A 20472-nucleotide genomic window follows, 5' to 3' on the forward strand; every position below is an offset into this window, starting at 1 on the left:
ACATTTAAATTCCGCCCACTAAACCAGCCCCTCCGCGCCCAAGCCGCCACTTTTCCCCAAATGACGGCTGAAGGCAACCAATCAGCATTTGGGCAGGGGTCCGCCCACTTTTCCCTTGCCGAAACGGACAAGAATTCCCGCCAATTGAGGGTGTCGCCGCCGAGGCCCCGCCCCAGACTGGCCACCCCAACCAATACTGGGCAGGCTTGCGGCGGTGCCGGAGGCGGGGCGTGAGCACGCAGGTGCAGCAGCGCGCAGGCCGGCCGGGAGGGCGGGGCGCGACGTCGTCCGTGCGGGGTCCCGGCGTCGGCGGCGCGCGCGCTCCCTCCTCTCGGAGAGAGGGCTGTGGTAAAAGCCGTCCGGAAAATGGCCGCCGCCGCTGCCGCCGCGCCGAGCGGAGGAGGAGGAGGAGGCGAGGAGGAGAGACTGTGAGTGGGACCGCCGCGGCCGCGGGCGGGGACCCTTGCCGGGGGGCGGGGGGTAGGGGCGGGACGTGGCGCGGGAGGGGCCCGAGGGGTCGGGCGACACGGCTGGCGGATGGCGTCCCTCCTCTCTACCCTCCCCCTCCCGCTGCCGCCGGTGGCGGCTCTCTTCTTGGCCCATCACCCGTGCTCGCGGGTGACCGTCCTCGTCGCGGTCTCCCCGGAGCCACCTTCGCCTGGCGCCCCCCTTTCTCCGCCCTCTGCGTGCATCCCGGTCCCCGGCGCCGCGGGCGCCCCTGTCGCCCGGGCTTTGCCTGTCGGGGCTACGCGCGCTCTTGCCCTTCTTGGGGCTTCGGGCCGCGGCGCCGTCGCGTGCCCGCGGCCCCGGCCTCTCCCTGGATCGCGCTCTCCCCTCTCCCTCCCTCGCGCGCCCCCTCTCCCGTTACTCGGCCCCCCCACCGGCGCGCGTGCGCAGTCCACCTCCCGTCGGGAGAGTGCGCCACAAGGGCTCCTGAGCTCTCACCCCCATCTCCAAGCTTTGCCTCCCCCTCCTTCTCGCCCATTCTATGACTTTCTGCCCCCACTGCGAGCGAATCGGTCCACCAGCTCCTTTCCCCATCTAACAGGAATAAGTAGGTGGGAAATTATTGTCCACCCACAAAAAGGACTAGACATTGTGTTCCTGGATCTCACAACTCATCATAAAGAGGTGGTTATAGTTCTCATCAAGAACCGTGGGTAGGGGACTGTGCGTCCGGCAGCATCTAAGGCTTTTTGGTGAGAGCGTGCCCCAGGGTGCTCAGAGGTTCTTTTGGGGTGCTGTGGCTTCAGAATATGAACGCCCTCCCATCTCCCCCCCCCCTTCGCCGGCGATCTTCCAGTTACATAAGTGGAGTGGGACATAGTATGCAACGGGTTCTGACGCCTTGGAGTGCTCAGGATCACCAGTACCAGATGGGGCAGGTTCATTGCATTGCTGTGACTCCTGTCGATTGTCTCTGAAAGTTTATTCTCTTTTTAATTTGGTTATGACTGAATCACCTAAACTGAAACTCGGGTGACTTTGATGTGGCAGTGGCAACATTTTCTGTGGTTTTGTACTGAAGACTTAAGGTCGTTGTGAAGAGCCTAAAAAGAGTGCTGTCACAGGGCAGACCCTTTATGGCATTGCTAAATATGGACCCCTGGGGGAAAGACTTGCTGGGAATATCTCTATAGCGGTTGCTTCTTTTGTGAATGTGTTCGCATATGGGTTGGTCACAGCAGAAATGGGCTCCACCACAAAATTGATATTCCTGACTCATGGTCAGGCAGATGTGTGCTTCTGGTTGTTTTTCCAGGAACACGAATGGGCTCTGCCAAGCCATCCGCAGGTTGTCTCCAGTGTTGAGTATCACTACCCCAAACTGTGAGATGACAGGATCAAATTCAGAGGGCGGTTGGTGATCATGGAACCAAACCTACTGTTGTATGATGTTAAGTGGCTTAGATGTTGTATGACTCTCAAAAGTTTTAGGTGTTTTGTTTTACTATAAAAATGAAGCATTTTTCTAGCCTGCATAGTAAAATTGTACTAATAGGCAATTATTACTCTAGGGGAGAATTTTGGGGTTTTGTGGCTGGAATTTTCATCTCAATCTCAGCAATTTCGGTTAATAACAAGATTAAGCTGACCTTTTGGGTCTTTTGAAATATGCTAGTCCCTATAAAAAGACAGTGTCTGGATTTTTTGGTTCTTTTGGGAATTTCCACCAGAGATTTAGGGAAATAGGCTTATATGTGGGCTATTCAGGGTTTCTACTGTAAATCCCAGTCAGAAAGCCTAGAAAACACTTGCTTTTATTTTCTTACCTGGATATGTCAACCTTAAAAAGCACAATCTAGTAGAAGTTCAGTTGATTATAATAAGTTGCTTTAGATCACCCATTCGTGGTATGTCAGCTAGGCAGCTGATTACTGGGGTGCATTCACTTCCACACAGACACACAATCCTCACTTGACAGTGACTCTGAGATTAGTAAACCTGAGTCTAGAACATGACAACTTAAAGTCTCTGATTTGTTTTCATAGTTGGCAATGTGTTTGCCTCCTCAGGTACCCCTCCAATTACCTGTTTGTTATAAACCTCTAGCCCTTTGAACAGTGCAGGCAGCTTCCAGAATTTAGTTTCTCTGTAAAGTGCCTGGTGGCATCTAAAGTCAGCCTATCTTACAGCTTGAAAAAGCCATGTACAACTTTCTTGCTAGTACTGGCCTATCACACCTTCTGTTTCTTCTTATTAAAATTTTGCCTTGAATGCTTTAAACCTAGAGTATCCGGTCTTACAAGAAAACATCATGCAGTCAGCTCTTTTTTGCTGTTTGAATCCTGAGGTAGGTGTAGGGCATGACACACAAAACAGTGTGTTTGGAGGGTTATGGTATAGTTTTGCATTCTGTGTTTATATGTTTGTAATCTCCAGCCAGAGGTTTTCCCTGCCTACCCTACCTCTGTGAGACCTAATCTAGACAGGTTGGGAGGCAAACTGTGAAGTTTGAAAGAAAAACGGACTGAATGAGTCCAATACACCCTTGCCCGCACTGAATACACCTTTCTCCACATGGAGATGGGACAAGAGTATCTTTAACCTAGAATAAAGAACAGCAGAGGTAAATTTGTTAGATTCTTGCTGGAGCCAGATTTCCTCCTCTCATGTACCTGCCAGGCCTATTTGCAAGATAATTGATATATTCTAGAACCCATAATCTTTTATAAAGGTGACTATCAGTGGAAATGTTTTAATTGACTAAGAACAGTTTGTCACCAGGCTTCCTGAGTTATCTCTGGGGAGGAAAGAATCATAGAAAATGTTTGATATTTGTAGTAACCAGTGTTTTAAGTACAGGATGGTGAAGTGCAGTCCTTGATTGGTGAGGTCCAGAGAGTGTGGCGGGACAGCTGCTTGTTTTCCCTGCCTTCTGTTGTGGTGACATTTGTGCAGAGCAGTCTCATGTGGCTGGCAGACACAGTCTTTTTTTTGTTGGATAGAGAGCATTATTACCACTCCAGCGGGACAACTTTGTCTGCATTTCTTCCATATGAGTCTTTTTTAGTCACATTGCTGTTGTCTTATCAAACTGCTGTGCCTTTATATCATTTTGGATAGGACCAGTGTAAATGGGTGCCTCCTCCTTAGATGTGCTCTTCTGCTTTCCCTGGTTCTCTTTTGCCTTTCTTTTCCCAGGAACCTTTTCCTTTTGAAAGCTTGATTTGCACGTCATTGCTTAAATACTTGGTTCCACCACTTTGATGGTAGGTATATATTGTGTGGGGTAACTGAGTGGGAGCAGGAATTTGGGGGCAGGCAGTCTTACCCACTCCCATATCAAGTGGAGGAGGGTGGTATGCCCATTCCTTTAGAGAATAAAGCCTTGGCCTGTTTAACTTATTTAAGGCACACTCTGTTAGGTCTGCTGGTGTGTGGTGTGCTCACCACAGTGCATAGTTACTGCAGATGTCTGGACTCTACTGGTCCTGAAACTGACAGGACCAAGCCTGGGTGTACTTGTCTTCACTGCCAAAGAACTGGGGGTGGGGGGAGAGAGAGAAAGAGAAAGAGAGAGTGTGAGTGACTCTGTGTGTGTGTGTGTGTGTGTGTGTGTGCGTGTGCGTGTGTGCGTGTGCGTGCGTGCATGCGCGCGCACACACACACTTGCTTTATTAGCTTTTCACCTAAATGGACTCATTTTCTGGCTTTTTAATTAAAGATCTCAAACTTTCAAAGCTGGAAGGAACCTTTGTCCAGCTCCCTCAGTTTACAAGTAAAACAACTTGTGGTCTAGAGAAGTTGTGACTTTTCCAGGGCCTCCTAACCAGGATACTGGTTTGATTTTTATTATACAGATAACTGAGAAATTTTGTTAACTTCTGGGATTTCAAAACATTCTAAGACTTGACTTTTTGTTTAAAGGAATTTTGTGAATTATGAAACTTTGTTGTACCTCAAAAGATAATTTTAGGTACCAGTCAAGTAGTTATTAACCAGCCAACCAGCCCAGCCATAAGACTTGGTTGGTGTTGCCCTTCTCTGGATTCAATTGCATGAGTGATTGTGCAAGTGGTTTCTAAATTGTATATGCTTACCTTTTGTTTTTAGTCTAAAGATAAAAGTGCTACTTTTGGGCCAGCAGGGTATCAGAGGTTAGCCTATATGGGGCAGTTTAGGTTTTAATAAGGAGATGATGATTGTCCTAAATAACTAAAAGTCCTTATTGAACAAGTGTTCAAAAGCAGAAGAGAAACTATCAAACTACTAACTCAGTTTGTTGGACATCAGAGATTTACTGATCTGAGAGGCTTAAAAGTGATTGCTCTGAAATAGACTTGCATATTTTAGATGATGACTTTGGATCTCCTGGGGTGCTTGGTTTCCCTTGGTACTTTTTTCCTCTCAGGGTTAAAGCCCCTTCATATGATGATACAGCAGCTCTTTGTAACTTAAGCTGCTTGGAAAAAAAGGGAAAACTTTGCTTCTGGATTTTGGGTGTTCTTTTTGGGATGATATTTTGGTGTTGCATGTTCTCTTGAACACATATTCTTTACCCCAAGTATTTCTGTGTAATGTGGTAGAAGAAATACTTGCCAGAAATCACCTCTCCTGATGTTTTTTAGTGTAAAAGTGTCCCCCAAGGTTTACAAGATCTGCAATATTGTTGATTCTAACAAGCATGAATCTTTCCTTCATTTTAGCACTGTGCATTATGTGCCAGTAATTTGCAGTTTATCCTTTGTTTCTAGTTAGGTGAGCCGGGAAATTTAGTACTTTGTCTATGTGTTTATCTTCAGAATGTCCCAAATAGCCCTGGGAAAAACGTCATGCAGCTCAATGGGGGCTTTCAACTTACGATTTTCTTTGTTTTAGGCTCCATAAAAATACAGACTCACCAGTTCCTGCTTTGATGTGACATGTGACTCCCCAGAATACACCTTGCTTCTGTAGACCAGCTCCAACAGGATTCCATGGTAGCTGGGATGTTAGGGCTCAGGTAAGTAACCTTCCTTTTTTTTTTTTTAGTATATGTCCTGGTTTGGCCATCTGTTTTTAAAAAAAAAAAAAAGGAAAAAAAGATATACAACTCTTGGATAGTATAAAAGTACCCCAAAGATTAAAGACATAACTGTGCCAAACTGTGCCATATAATAAAAAAAAGTCACTTCCCTGAGCCCTGAAAGGTCAGTTTGGGTAGAGTTACTTGGTAACTACAGCGTGATCTGGGGGCGGGAGTCAGATTAGAGCCGGAACTGGTGATCTGCAACTTCAGTTCACCTTGAAGCAGGTCATCTGAGCTGAGAGCACTTGTCCTGAGCTCTTCACCTGTGCTGCTGCTGTTGCCTAGCGGTCTTCAGCATGCTTCTCTGTTTGCTTTGGTTTTGGGTAAATGTCTTACTGGTCAATGTTAGTGAGCTGTGGTAATGCATTTTCAGACATGGGAACTGGTGTATGGTTCCATAGAAGGACGCCCTCCTAAAAGCTGTCACAGAACAGCAGAGCCCATGGCTAGTAGCATGTGCTTCCTGCACTTTTCCCTTGGAAACTAAGGAGAACACCCAGACACACATCTGGCTCTTGGGACTCTAGAGTAGGATGAGTGCTTTTTGAAAGGCTGGGACCAAGACACATGTTTTATCAGCTGTACTTTGGACTACTTTGGTACCATTGTGTGGATTGTAGTTTTGTAGAAATGAGTTGTTCCTTAATTTCTCAACTATTGGACTCAACATCTCAAGCTTTTTCTTTTTTGATCAGTGGTCACTCCACATTTGATATTTTGACACCTGGATTTCAAAAATTCTATGTGGTAAAACAGAATGTTTCAATTGAATTTTTCCATTTCTTTGCCTACAAAAAATGAGTTTTCACATATGCTGCATTATGATTCCAGCTGAGACCCCAAGTAGCACTTTGTTGTGTTTCTCTAGTGATTTCTGACATGTTGGTATAAAAGCTGTTGTAGATATCCATTACAAATAGGTATACATATGAGGGGTTTGGGTGGTGGAGAACAGTGGGTATGGAAGGAAGTAAAGAGCATCATTCTGCCTCCAAGTCCCAAATTTGGTTCCACTCCTGATCTGTAATTCAAATTGTCATTCCCCTTTACTGCTGCAGGGTGTGTTTTGGACCTGGCTGACAGGACTTTCTTTGTAATCCACATATTTATGCTGGTGGGAGTTGTATGGCTAGTACTTTGTGCATTGTCTAATAAATTGTGTGGACTAAATGTAAATATGGGCAGTGAATGGGCTTCTTCTGGTAGATGTTAGGCCTGGGGTGTGGTTTGTTTTTAACAGTCTTTTTCTCTGGTTTAAGAATGGATTTATAAAAGGCAGTGGTGACATATAAGTTTCTCCTAAGAAATGTAGAAAGGAAGAGATTTTTTAAAAAATATCTCTGATTCATTATGAATGAGAAAGACACGGCCATTTGAACTCAAAGGATAGAACTTGTCCTTGTTAGAAAAAAAGTTTGTATCTTATTATTTTCCTTTTTAAAGAAAGTATAAACTAATATATGCTTTTATACAAAAAGCAAACCATCTAAAAGTTTATCAAGTTAAAAAAAAAAAAGAAGTGCTCTCTTACTCGGCTCGTACTTCCCAGAGTAACCACTGTTAATAGCTTAATGTAGATCCTTCTTAATCTTCTAAGATTATACAAGTATGCATTTTTTGTATTTTTAGCAAATGGGATGGTATTATTACATACCTCACCTTATATATTTATCTCTGCCTTATTTCTTTTAAATATCAGTGTATTCTGGTGCCACCTTACAGTCATCCATTTCATTGTCCCTCTATTAGTTTTCCTAGCAGTTTGCTATTAAAAAATACTGTGAGATTGAACTTCCTCTTAAGTCACTCATTTTGAATAATGACTGCTAAGACTTGGAGTTGCTGGTGGGTACTGCCACATCACCTTCCCAATTGGCTATCTCAGCTCCCAAGGCAGTCTGAGAAAGTGCTATTTAAAAAATATTCTCCCAGAATTGGCTATCTATCTTTTAAATTAGTGCTCCTTGGATTATTACTGAGGCTGAACCTCAGTAATCATTGGCCATTCGTATCTGGTCTTTGTGAATTGCTTGTTCATATTCTGTTTTCATTATTCTATCAGGATATTTCTTTTTAAATTGATATGTAAGGATTTTTTATAGTCACTCTTAGGGTATTAATGATGTTAACTGTCAGCATGCAGATATTTTTCCTACTTTATCATGTGTCTTGATTCTGCTTTTCTTTCTGATGTACAAAATTTCTGTTTGATTTTTTTTTTTCTCTTATGCTCAGAAGTTCCTTTCCTACCCTAAGAACAGGTCAATATTAACTTGTATTTTCTTTCTTCCTAAAAAAAAAAAAAGAAGAAGAAGAAGAAAAGAAAAGAAATAATGTTGTGCTGGGCGCAGTTCTGTCTATGATCCCAGTGGCTCAGGAGGCTGAAGCAGGAGGGTTGCAAGTTCAAAGCCAGCCTCAACAATTTAGCAAGGGCTTAAGCAATTTAGTGAGACTCTATCTCAAAATAAAAGGGCTGGGGATGTGACTCAGTAGGTAAGCCCCTCTACATTCAATCCCTGGTGCCAAAATGGTGATGATGATGATGATGATGATGATGATGATGGTGTAGTAGTACTGTATTCACACATACATATTTAATACATACAAAAGAATCATATAGGTAAATTGTGCTGTGTTTGTCCCATTTTTAAAAAATACATTTTTGTATTTAACTTTGGAATGAGATGTTGTCTAGAGCCTATTTAACCAGTTTTGTCTTAACCATTGGGTGTAACAGTCATTCACTCTTCACTTTTTTTTAATCTTATTTTTTTGATGGGGTTCTTTTTTTTTTTTTTTTTTTTTTTTTTTTCTTTTTTGGAACTAGATATCAAACCCAGGACTTTGCAAATGCAAGGCAAGCACTTTGCTGCTGAACCCGACTTTGCTTTTTCTTTTTTTTTTTTTTTATTGGTCGTTCATAACATTACATAGTTCTTAATACATCATATTACACGGTTTGATTCAAGTGGGTTATGAACTCCCGCCTTCACCCCGTATACAGATTGCTGTATCACATCAGTTACCCTTCCATTGATTGACATATTGCCTTTCTAGTGTCTGATGTATTCTGCTGTCTGTCCTATTCTCCACTATCCCCCCTCCCCTCCCCTCCCCTCCCCTTCTCTCTCTCTACCCCTTCCACTGTAAATCATTTCTTCCATTTGTATTATCTTGTCTTACCCCTCCTTTCCTCTTATATGTCATTTTGTATAACCCTGAGGATCGCCTTCCATTTCCATGCAATTTCCCTTCTCACTCCCTTTCCCTCCCACCTCTCATCCCTGTTTAATGTAAATCTTCTTCTCAAGCTCTTCGTCCCTACCCTGTCCTTGTTTACTCCCCTTATATCAAAGGAGTCATTTGGTATTTGTTTTTTAAAGATTGACTAGCTTCACTTAGCATAATCTGCTCTAATGCCATCCATTTCCCTCCAAATTCTATGATTTTGTCATTTTTTAATGCAGAGTAATACTCCATAGTGTATAAATGCCACATTTTTTTTATCCATTCATCTATTGAAGGGCATCTAGGCTGGTTCCACAGTCTTGCTATCGTGAATTGAGCTGCTATGAACATCGATGTAGCAGTCCGACTTTGCTTTTTCAAATGTTGGCTTCTTCAGGTGAACAAAGTATCTCTTAAGCTTTTTTCTATTTTCTCTATAAAATTGCTTTTTTTCTTTTTGAATTCCTTTCTTTGTGAGGCTTGTCAGGAGACAATGGGTCATTCGCCCACAAATTTTTGAGGTACCTGCTTCAAGCCAGGGGCATTACTAAACCTTGGATGTGGCACCTTCTTCTTGACTAGGGGCAGGTGTATACTTCTTGTTCCAAAAGATTCAATATAATAGTAGATATTCACAAAAGTATGTTTTCAATACACTGGGAAGAATCCACAGATGTGTGTGTGTGTGTGTGTGTGAAATTCTGACAAGTTAGAGCATAAGGGTAGGCTGTGACATAAGTGGTTTGTTTTCCAACTTGTGTAATTGCAGACCGATTTTTTGCTTAGAATGATGATGATGATGGTAACTTTTCTATTGGTAAAATATCTCCCTGCTACCCTGTTTCCAAACATTCATTCTCTTCATGGAGGCAGCCACCATTACCATTTTCTTTAAAAATTGTGTGTGGGCTGGGGATATCTCAGTGGAAGAATATGTGCTTAGCATTTGTGAGGCCCTTCGTTCAATCCCCAGCACCAAAAATATGTGTGTATATGAATGTGTGTGTGTATGCACACATATATTTAAATGTTTTGGTCCTGGGGATTTAACTTGGGGGCACTCAACCATTGAGCCACATCCCCAGCCATATTTTGTATTTTATTTAGAGATAGGGTCTCACTGAGTTGCTTAGCGCCTCACCATTGCTGAGGCTGGCTTTGAACCCACAGTCCTCCCAAGCCACTGAGATTACAGGTGTGTGCCACTGCACCCAGCTGTATTTAATTTTTTAATATTTATTTTTTAATTGTAATGGACACAATACCTTTGTTTTATTTATTTTATTTTTATATGATGCTGAGGATCAAACCCAGGGCCTCACACATGCTAGACAAGCGCTCTACCGCTGAGCCACAAACCCCAGCCCTGTATTTAATTTTTATTGAGGCAATATATATGTATATAATTTCCATGTAATCATTTTAAGTGTTCATTTCAGCTGCATTAAGTGCATTCACATTGTTGTACAACCATCATAAATATCATCACCAGAACTTTTCTTATCTTATAAAATTAAAATCCCATACCCATTAAATACTAACTCTTAATTTCTCCTCTCTTCCCCCAACCCTCTGGCAACTTCTTTTTTGTGTCTCTATAAATTTAATGATTCTAGGTAACTTACATTATTGTAAGTTTTTACATATGTGTTTGTTGATTATGTGCTTATGCACATAAACAAGGATGTGTGGGAGTGCACTCTTATGCAAACTATAAAATATTGTATGTATTTGCAAATTTTGCTCTTTTTTGCTAGTGTATCTTGGAGATTGTTTGGAGTCAATTCATATAGAGCCATGTCATTCTTTTTAACTTTAGGGTTTGGATAGTTTATTATATGGGTTGTATTATAATTTATTTAACCAGTTTTCTATTGATGGGTATTTGTGTTTCTAAATTTTAAAATTTCATTAATGCTGTAGTGAACCATCTTACATATACCATTTTGCTCACAGGCAAGTGTATCTATAAGAGAACTTGCTAAAACTGTTAGGGAAAGTGGAACTTGCTGAGTCAAAGGGTATATGCATTTTAAACTTTAATAAATACTGCTAAGGCTGGGGATGTGGCTCAAGCAGTAGCGTGCTCGCCTGGCATGCTTGTGGCCCGGGTTCGATCCTCAGCAAAACTAGAAAATAAATATTAAAAAATTTCTCTGTCTCTCTCTAACTCTCTCTCTCTTTAAATAAATAAATAAATACTGCTAAACCAAGGGTAGCCTTTTAATTGCAGACTTTTAAAAAAAAATCTTAATTTTTTAGTTGTAGTTGGACACAATACCTTTATTTTACTTATTTATTTTTATGTGGTGCTGAGGATCAAACCCAGGGCCTCACATGTGCTAGGTGAGCACTCTACTGCTGAGCTACAACCCCAGCCTTAATTGTAGACTTTTAATAAAAGACTGCTTATAAGAAGATAAACATACAAATTTATGACTATAGTATTATTTGTAGAGATTAGAGAGCTGATAATTAGGCTTAGGAAAAAGTTGTTTTCAGTAGTTAGCACTAGAAAACCAAACTTTGGAAGTTTCTTTTTCATCAAATGTGACCTTGTATGAGCAGGGGATTTGAGGCAAGATTTTTTTTTTTTTTTTTTTTGACGAGAAATTTCAGCTAGATGTTTGTGAATCTTGAAGAAAATGGAGCATTTTTATGTTGGGGCCATTCTAAGTTGTAGCTCTGTGTGACTCCAGATTCCTTCAGCTGCTGGGCTTCTTCCTCCTTCCTATCACAGTTTGTATAAAGAGTATCCTAAAAGTATTCAGGGCCAGATCACTGTTGTTTCATTTCTCTATAACTGATGTCTTTTTCTTTTTGTGGTGCCAGGGGTTGAACCCAGGGTTGCATAACCACTGAGCCACATCCCCAGCCCTTTTTTATACTTTATATTTAGAGACAAGGTCTCACCAAGTTGCTTAGGGCCTCACTAAGTTGCTGATGCTGACTTTGAACTTGCAGTCTTCCTGCCTCAGCCTCCCAAGCTACTGGGATTACAGGCAAGCACCACCACACCCAGCAACTGTTGTACTCTTTATATTAGCAATCCTGTACTAGTTGTCAGCTACTGTGCTAGCTCCTGGGGACTATCTCTAACCCAGAAATCTGGCCTAATGGGAGGGAGGTACAGACAAGCAAATGGTCTGTACAGTGGGCCAACCTCTGTGATGAAGGCCAGTGCCACTGAGAAAGCACATTAACATTAGAAGGGATCTCACCTAGACTTGGGGAATGAGGCCAGGGAAGAGACTTCGTTGAAAAAATGAGACCTGAAACCAAACAATAAGAAACTGTCAGCTAGATCCAGGAGAAAGCATTAGTGGGGAGAGAAGTTTTGTGGAAAGATCAACTTATATAGAGGCTCACACAGGAGAGTATCTGTGGAGCTGGACTAAAGTAGTTCAGAATGTGGAGGTGAGGTAGGAGCAGCAAGCTGGGCCATGTAGATAGGAGCATTTGTGTTTTTAGAGAGTAGTCCACAAATGTTCAGGCACTAATATACTAGGTATGCCAAGTAGGCATCACTTTCCTTCCACACTAGATCACACTCTGAGACGTTCCCTTTGCCCCAGAAGGCACACTCTGCCCAAATATCCTGTTCGCTTTCCATCCTGCACTCTTCTAGAAGCCATCTGCCCTTAGCAAACTTCTGTCACCTTCCCACCTCATCCATTGGACACCCATTGGACACTCCAGGTATCTTCACAGAACCTTCCATCCTTCCACTTCTGCTCCAGGAGGATGGGGCTTCCCCTTCTCCAACACAGTTTGTTCTCTAATGCTTGATAGTGTCAGGCTGTGAGGAGAACAGGAGTCATCTGTGGTACTAAATGCATTGCTTAGTTTCCCTGATTTTTTTTTTTTTTTTTTGGTAATATTGGAGATTGAACCCAGTGAGAGTGGGGCTCTACCATTGAGCCACATCCCTGGCCCTTTTTATTTTCCATTTTGAGACAGGGTTTCACCAAGTTGCCTAGGCTGACCTCAAACCGGTCATCCTCCTGCCTCAGCCTCCTGGCAGCTAACAAGCATACATCACCACACTGGCCTTTTTTCCCCCCTGTAGTGCTGGGGATTGGACCCAGGGCCTTGAATATTCAAGGCAAGTACTGTACTGTGAGGTATGCCCTGAGTCCTTCTCAATTTTATTTATTGTTTTTAAAAAGATTTTCATGGTAAAGGAACTGTGTGTGAGCAAGCTTACTCCTGTCTTGTCATGGACCAGATCTACCCTGATGAACTACTGTGGACAGCACCTCTGGAGCCTTCTCCCTGTTCGTCTGTGCTGCCTGGTCTTCCACCCTCCCTAGATCATTCCAAGGTCCTCCCCAGCCTCTATGCTCTGCTCATGTAGCTATTGATCTTCTTTCCACCCAGACTTAGGAAATGTTAGCAGTTTGCTATATTCATGTCAGCTTTCTTTTATGGAATTCAAAAATGACAACTCCAGCTAAATTGCATCCCATGGTTGCACTCACTGCCCTGCCTCCCTAAGTAGCTCATCCCCTAAAGGTGATCGGGATACTCTCCATGCAAGGTTTGTGTTGTACATGACAATATAGACTATTATTATAGAGTATTTCTCAAATTTACAGGATGATATTCTGTATGAAACATTCTGCAACTCTTTTCTTCTGATATTTGGCTTTTGAGACTAGTTGTGTTGCCCTGCGCAGAATTTGTTCCTTCATCTAACATGTCTCCTTGTGCTATGGAAACATTTTTACAACAGAAGCCCCATCCAGAGCCCCAAGGGAGAAGGGAGAAGGAATGGCATTGGTTTATGTTTATGTTTATATCCTTTGGTCCTGTTAACCAAGAAGAACATATTTTATTTCTATGTTTGTGAAAGATTTCCACACACACACACACACACAAAAAAAAAAAAGGTGTTTATTTCTAGACTGATAGGGCAGAGCAAAGGTTTTATTTTTAGTTTTGAATAAAAGCAAAGCATGCATCTGAGATATGTCCATTTCCCTTGTCTTTATCTCCTTTGTGACATTCTACATTGCTGCTAAAACATGAACGCTTTCCAGCATGAGCTTACTTTCTACGTGTGAATTGTTTTTGGAAAACATTAAAACATTTTGGTTTCTCTGGGGCTTCTAGTGGTACATAACTTTTTTCCTTGAAATCAAATTTCATTTATTAAAAAGAAATACATACAAATATACTAATGTTCTTTATTTGCCTAGTCAGCAGAGGTTGCTCAGCTGTGTTCAATTCTTGATAATCCTAACTTCTCATTAATTTGTACTAACGAAGTAGGTGTCTTTTATATATAAATAAATTTAACATACCAAACTACTAGGGGAAAAATATGTTGCTTAAGGTATGTAAGTTTGATATTACTTTTATAAAGTGTATTTAAAATTTTTCTACATAATTAGTAACTTATTTGTAAAAAATAAATTTCCGTGTTTCTGGTATTTCTGTTTTTGTAAACAGCAGAAAGTATTAATCCATATTAAGTACTAATTTGCTCTAATATTTTCAGCTGTTTTTGAAATTAGACTTGGCAATAAAATAGACAAATGTCTGAAGTTGTGACAGTTTGTCTTTTTGTTCTGTTTAACTCCAGGATAAATAATTGCAGTGATTTTTTTTTTCTAGGTTTGGAAGATCTTGGTAGTGATTAAAATAACTATGGAAAGTATTTTTTAAGGTGGTATTACTATTTTTAAAAATGTTAATGTAGCTTGTAAGCAACTGTAAAATTTCTTAGTCATTCTTCCAGGTTAAGACAAATAAACAGAAACAATATTTATTTATTTATGTACTGAGGAGTGAACCCAGGGATGCTCTACATCTGAGTTACATCCTAGTCTTTTTTATTTTATTTTTGAGACGGGGTCTCACTGAGTTGCTGAGGGTCTTGCTAAAGTTGCTGAGACTGACCTCAAACTTGTCATTCTCCTGCCTCTGCCTCCTGGGTCACTGGGATTACAGGTGTGCACCACCGTGCCCACAAGCTCTTTATTTTTATTATACAAGTGAAACATTATTGTAGGAAACAAAGTGCATGTAGGCACAAAAACAAAAAAGATCATAATCATTGATGATTATGCCCTACAAAGAAAACTCTTTAAAGTTTATATCTTTTAGGGCTGGGGAAGTAACACAGTGGTAGAGGGCACACCAGTATGTGGGAGGTCCTAGGTTTGATTGATTCCCAGCAATGCAAAAATAATTATTTCTAGACCAAGGGTTTTGATTCTGGGAGTTTCAAATTCAGGGTTTGTGACCTTTGTTGGAAAAAAGACTCCATTTTTATTTTCACTGACAGTTATAGGCAAAAAACCACGGTAGCATTAGGACTACCTATGGGCTGGGGATGTAGCTCAGTGGTAGAACATATGCTTAGCATGTACAAGGCCCAGGGTTTAATCCCCAGCATCAAAAAGAAAAAAAAAAGGACATGTGACTGTCACCAATAGAGATCAAAGGTGCTTTTATATTATAGTTGTTACAGATATTTTGAAATAGCATATGTTGTCATTACTATTTCAAACTTTAACCCTAATAGCTACCCTAGATCTGGTTATTTAATAGTTTACTAAAGAAGCATATATTCTACCATTAATTCTTTTTTTTTTTTTAATTTGAGACGGGGTGTTGCTAAGTTGTCCAAACTGGCCTTCACATACAATCCTCCTACCTCAACCTCTGAGTAGCTTGGATTAACAGGCATGCGCCACCACACCCAGCTGTAGCATTCATAATTAATCATTAATCAGTTTCTAATCATTTTATTTTATGCATTTTAAAACTTTTTCTGAGGCAGGATCCAAAAGGCAAAAGAGTTCATGACAGAAAAAGTTTAAGAACACTTGTTCTGTACATTGTACTGTGCAATTACGAAACATCACTCAACTAGTGAGTTGCATGGGGGAAAGCACAGTTACAATAAAAGGAGACAAAGTGGCATGTAAAGTTTAGTTCATCTTAATTATACCCAACATTTATGAACACATATAGTGTTTTGCAAAGTATAACACAATTAAAACTGTATAAAAGACTACTTACTACCACATAAATTGCTTGATGATTAATAGCCCCAAATTTATCCTTGGTGTTGGTATTTTAAATATTCTTCTGGTTTTCCTTATCTACCTGTGTACATGCACTTACCATTTTAGGTGAGTGGGATCATATAATATGTTCTCTGTAACTTTAATTCTTTCCTCAAGATTGTGTTGTAGATATTTCTGCATGCTATTAAAAATGTATTTCTATAATAATTTTATCCCTAAACTGAAGATAACTTAATTGCATGCATAACATGAATTTGGTAGTTAAGTTTTCCAGGAAATACAGAAAGAGGAAAAGTAAAAGTCAATAAATCTGCCATCTATAGATAGATAATGTCTGGATAAAGTTTTTACACCATCATTTTTAATCACCACATTGTATGATTTTGCCTAAAGGGCATTTCCGTTGTTTCTGCAATCATTGCTGAATGATATATGTCTGTGAGCCTATGGTTCCAATTCTGTTTACACTCAGACCTCTCTCTTGAGCTCCACATTTGATGGCCCCTTCAGCATCCACTGGAGTTGCTCACAGCCATCTTAAATTTAGTAAGTCCCAGACAGAGTTCTTGATTTTCCCCCCTTCAAACTTATTCCTCCTCTCTTCTCCATTTTAGTAAATAGCATCAACATCCTCCCAGTTACTTGATCCAAAATTCTAAGAGTCATATTTAATTCTGCTCTTTTCCTTCCTCATCCTTTAATCCAGTAACAAGTCCTGTGAGACCATCTTCTTCTCACCTTTTCTATTGCCAGGACTTCATTCAGTCCAAGCCACAAGTCACCTTTCAGATACAGCAGGACTTTGGATGATTTTGAACAGCTTCCTCACTGACATCCTTATGAGACATTACATGTTTCATAAATCTGTTTGTTATACTAATTCTAAATGGTGGACTTGTTACACATATAGTATCTTTTTCATATGGCCAATAGAATTCAATTAGGTGCTGCTGAGTTCCATGCTAGCTCCATTTTGAAGGATATGCAGTACATGAAACTGTCATATATTCATTCATTTCACAAGGGATTGAGGTATCTATAGTTACCCCAGGCATTGTCTTAGGCAAAGGATGGGGTGATTTAGACAGATTTGGTACCTTTCTTCCTGGAACTTGAGTTTGGTAGCAGAGAAAAACTTTATATAATTACACAGTATTTCAATGCTTGGAAGGATAAGTTTGTGGCCAGAGCTCACTATGATCCTGTATAATGGGGAACAGCTCATCCTTAGGAGGATTGAGGAAATCTCTAAAGTGGCAATGCCAAAGCTGGGAACCAAGGGTTGAGCAGAAATGAGAAAGATACAGAGTGGAGGATGGCTTTTCATGTGGAAAAGAACATGTTAACTACTTGAAGTTAAATAGGATGGTTTAATTTATAGTATCTTGCCACATTGACATCATATTCTCATTATTCTGTAACTTTGGGTGGTGTTTCTTGTTCTATCAGGTTTAGTTCATAGGTCAATACCTCTCAGTGTAAGGTGAGGATGTTAATGACCCAACTTTTCCTGTGACTTTCCTTCCCCAACTTCTACCTTCTAAAAGCTATACTGCACCATATCCATTTTAAAATTTTTAACATTTGTGTTTTGCTCTGCAGCCACAGCCAAAGTTAATTCTGAAGTTAAAAATAAGTCACCATCATTTACATTATCACAGGTATGTGAATATTGTTCATGACAAGGCCAAGTAATGAATGCTAGGATTGCCTTTCCTTCTTTATAGGTCTGGACCACTCAGAGGAGAATGACCAATCAAGGTCAAATGGATTCTCTTTTCTTAGACCCATCCTTGCCAGGATTTAATCTGCTTCATATTCGAACCTTGGCTTTCTTACATAGCTTTTTTTGTTTTTCCCACCATTTCTTTTTTCTTTTTTTTTTGAGAGAGAGAGAGAGAATCTTTTAATATTTATTTTTTTTTAGTTCTCGGCAGACACAACATCTTTGTTTGTATGTGGTGCTGAGGATCGAACCCAGGCCGCACGCATGCCAGGCGAGCGCACTACCGCTTGAGCCACATCCCCAGCCCCTTCCCACCATTTCTGATTGTTGTCTCCTTTCTTTAATATTCTTTGATCTTGTTGTAAAATCCTCTTAGTCATGCTGTTTATTTCCTATGATTCTGCTCCCCACCAAAGGCATTCCTCTCAGAATTCTCTGTTCTCCTCCTACAGTCTGAAGTATTTGCTCTTTAAGGTTGCACACACCTGCCTCCTGGATCTTACCTTCATTGTGCTCTCACGTTGTAGCCCCTGTGTCCCAGAACCTATATCATTTTATTTGATTTACTCCCTTGTTTTCTGGCATGCATTCTTAAGCAACTTATTAAGATAGGATGCTTGAGGAGTAAACTGTAGTAGACACTTTTGTAATTTATCCCATATCCATTCCCTGTTTACCCATTCCTAATGGATCCCTGATATTATTCACCTTTGCCTTATTCCCAACTTCATAAAGCACTCCTTAAGTCATTATATTGAATTCCCTTGAGAGTAATTATTCATCAAGGCTGGACATATAATCTAAATTGGTCCATTCAGACTAAAGGGAAGAGCTTCAATGGAACATTTAGGGAGGACCTTTCTCATTCTCTCACTGGAGCAAATAACATGCTGCTGGTAGTTCTTCTATAACCTCAGACTGAGGGACAATTTTGAAGAAAATGTTTACTTGCTAAGGATGGTGGAGCAGAGAGTCAACAGGAAGAACCTGAGTATTGCTCCCATTGTTTAGCTACTGATTGTGCTGAGGCTGGCCTATCTCTAAACTAGCAGTTTTGTGAGAGAGTAAAATTTCTTATTGTATAAGCCAGTTTGAGTCAGCTTTTCTGTTACTTGCAGCCAAAAACCTCATAGTAGATAGGTCTTCTGAGTCATTTCATATCTAAAATACAATACGTTTATTTTATTTATTTATTTATTTATATGTGGTGCTGAGAATTGAACCCCTTACACTTGATGGGTTGAGTATAGAATTCCAAGATAAAAATCATCCCCTTCTATTTTGGAAAGATTTTCCCTTTTTTCTTTCTAGCATACACAGATATGAATAAAACAAATGCTTGATGCCACTCTGATTATGGTTCTTTTGTAGATGGGCCTTCATTTCCCTTTACTTCCCTAATTTTTTTTTTTTTTTTTGGCAGTACTGGGGATTGAACCCAGGGGGATCTAACACTGAACTGCATCCCCAGTCCTTTTGTTATATTTTATTTTGAGGCAGGATCTCACTAAATTGCCCAGGCTGGCATTGAACTTGGAATCCTCCTGCCTGAACCTCCCAAGTTGCTGGGATTACAGGAGTACCCATCATATCCTGCTTCTCTTTTTCTTTGGTGCCCTGAAATTTCATGAGGGTATATCTAGAATTGTCTTTTTCATTCATTGTTGTGGGGTCATTCAATGAGAACACTTTGTCTATTTTCAGCTTTTTTTAATATTTATTTTTTAGTTGTAGGTGGACACAGTACGTTTATTTTATTTGTTTATATGTGGTGCTGAGAATTGAACCCAGGGCCTCACACGTGCACGGCGAACGCTCTACCACTGAGCCACAACCCCAGCCCTATTTTCAGCTTTTTTTTTTAATTCCATTCTTTCATTTTAAATTTTGGACCATATATATTTATCTTCTGTCTCAATCATCATGTCATATTTTCCTTTGTTTCCTTGCTCAGAATTTTGGGTGATCTCTTTATCTTCTGTCCCTCTATAAAATTCTTTATTTCAGCCAAACTAGTTTTATAACTTACTCTGAAGTCTGTATGCCTGCTATGTAGATTTGACAGTTAACATTCGCATATTTGTCTGGTCTGTATAGATAGGTATGTTTTTATCAGACACCCACTCCAAATTCAAATTCCCCCCAAATGTCTCTCATAGCCATTTTTTGGGAGGTACTACTACAAAGCAATGTGGTTTATGTATTGCTTTGAGTATGCCTCCTCTGTGTCTTTTACCAAGAACAGCCTTCCCACCTCACTTGTGGAATTGACTTTTTAAAAATTTATTCTTTTTATATAGAGAGAGTGTATTTTGACATATCATGCCTACATGGAGTATAACTTATTCTAATTAGGATCCCATTCTTGTGGTTGTACATGATGTGGAGTTTCACTGTGGTGTATTCATATATGAACATAGGGAAGTTATGTCCAATGCATTCTACTGTCTTTCCTCCTCCCACTCCCACTCCCTTCCCTTCATTCCTCTTTGTCTAATCCAATGAACTTTTATTCTTCACTCCCCGTTATTGTGTGTTAGCATCCACATATCAGAGAGAGCATTCAGCCTTTGGTTGTTTGGGACTGGTTTATTTCACTTAGCATGATAATCTCGAGTTCCACCCATTTACTGGCAAATGCCATAATTTCATTCTTCTTTATGGATGAGTAATATTACATTGTGTATATTCACCACATATTATTTATCCATTTATCTGTTGAAGGGCACAGGTTGATTTCACATCTTTGCTGTTGTGAATTGAGCTACTATAACATTGATATGGCTGTGTCACCTTATTATGCTGATTTTAAGTCCTTTTGGTATATACCAAGGAGTGGGCTAACTGGGTCAAATGGTGGTTTCATTCCAAGTTTTCTGAGGAATCTCCATACTGCTTTCCAGAGTGGCTGCACCAATTTGAAATCCCACCAGCAGTGTATGAATGAACCCTTTTCCCCACATCTT

At 40.4% G+C, this 20472-nt stretch overlaps 1 protein-coding gene across 1 annotated transcript in view; it reads left to right on the forward strand.

Moving 5' to 3' along the window:
* The first annotated feature begins 285 nt into the window (after positions 1–285).
* Positions 286–20472, forward strand: part of Mecp2 (methyl-CpG binding protein 2) — a 61412-nt gene continuing 41225 nt past the window's right edge. Inside the window, exon 1 of the mRNA XM_026412825.2 lies at positions 286–428. Coding sequence (XP_026268610.1) covers positions 367–428 — 62 coding nt within the window. The 5' untranslated portion in view covers positions 286–366. The remainder of the gene's footprint in view (positions 429–20472) is intronic.

Source organism: Urocitellus parryii, chromosome X, assembly GCF_045843805.1.
Source record: "Urocitellus parryii isolate mUroPar1 chromosome X, mUroPar1.hap1, whole genome shotgun sequence".
Taxonomy (NCBI): Eukaryota; Metazoa; Chordata; class Mammalia; order Rodentia; family Sciuridae; genus Urocitellus; species Urocitellus parryii.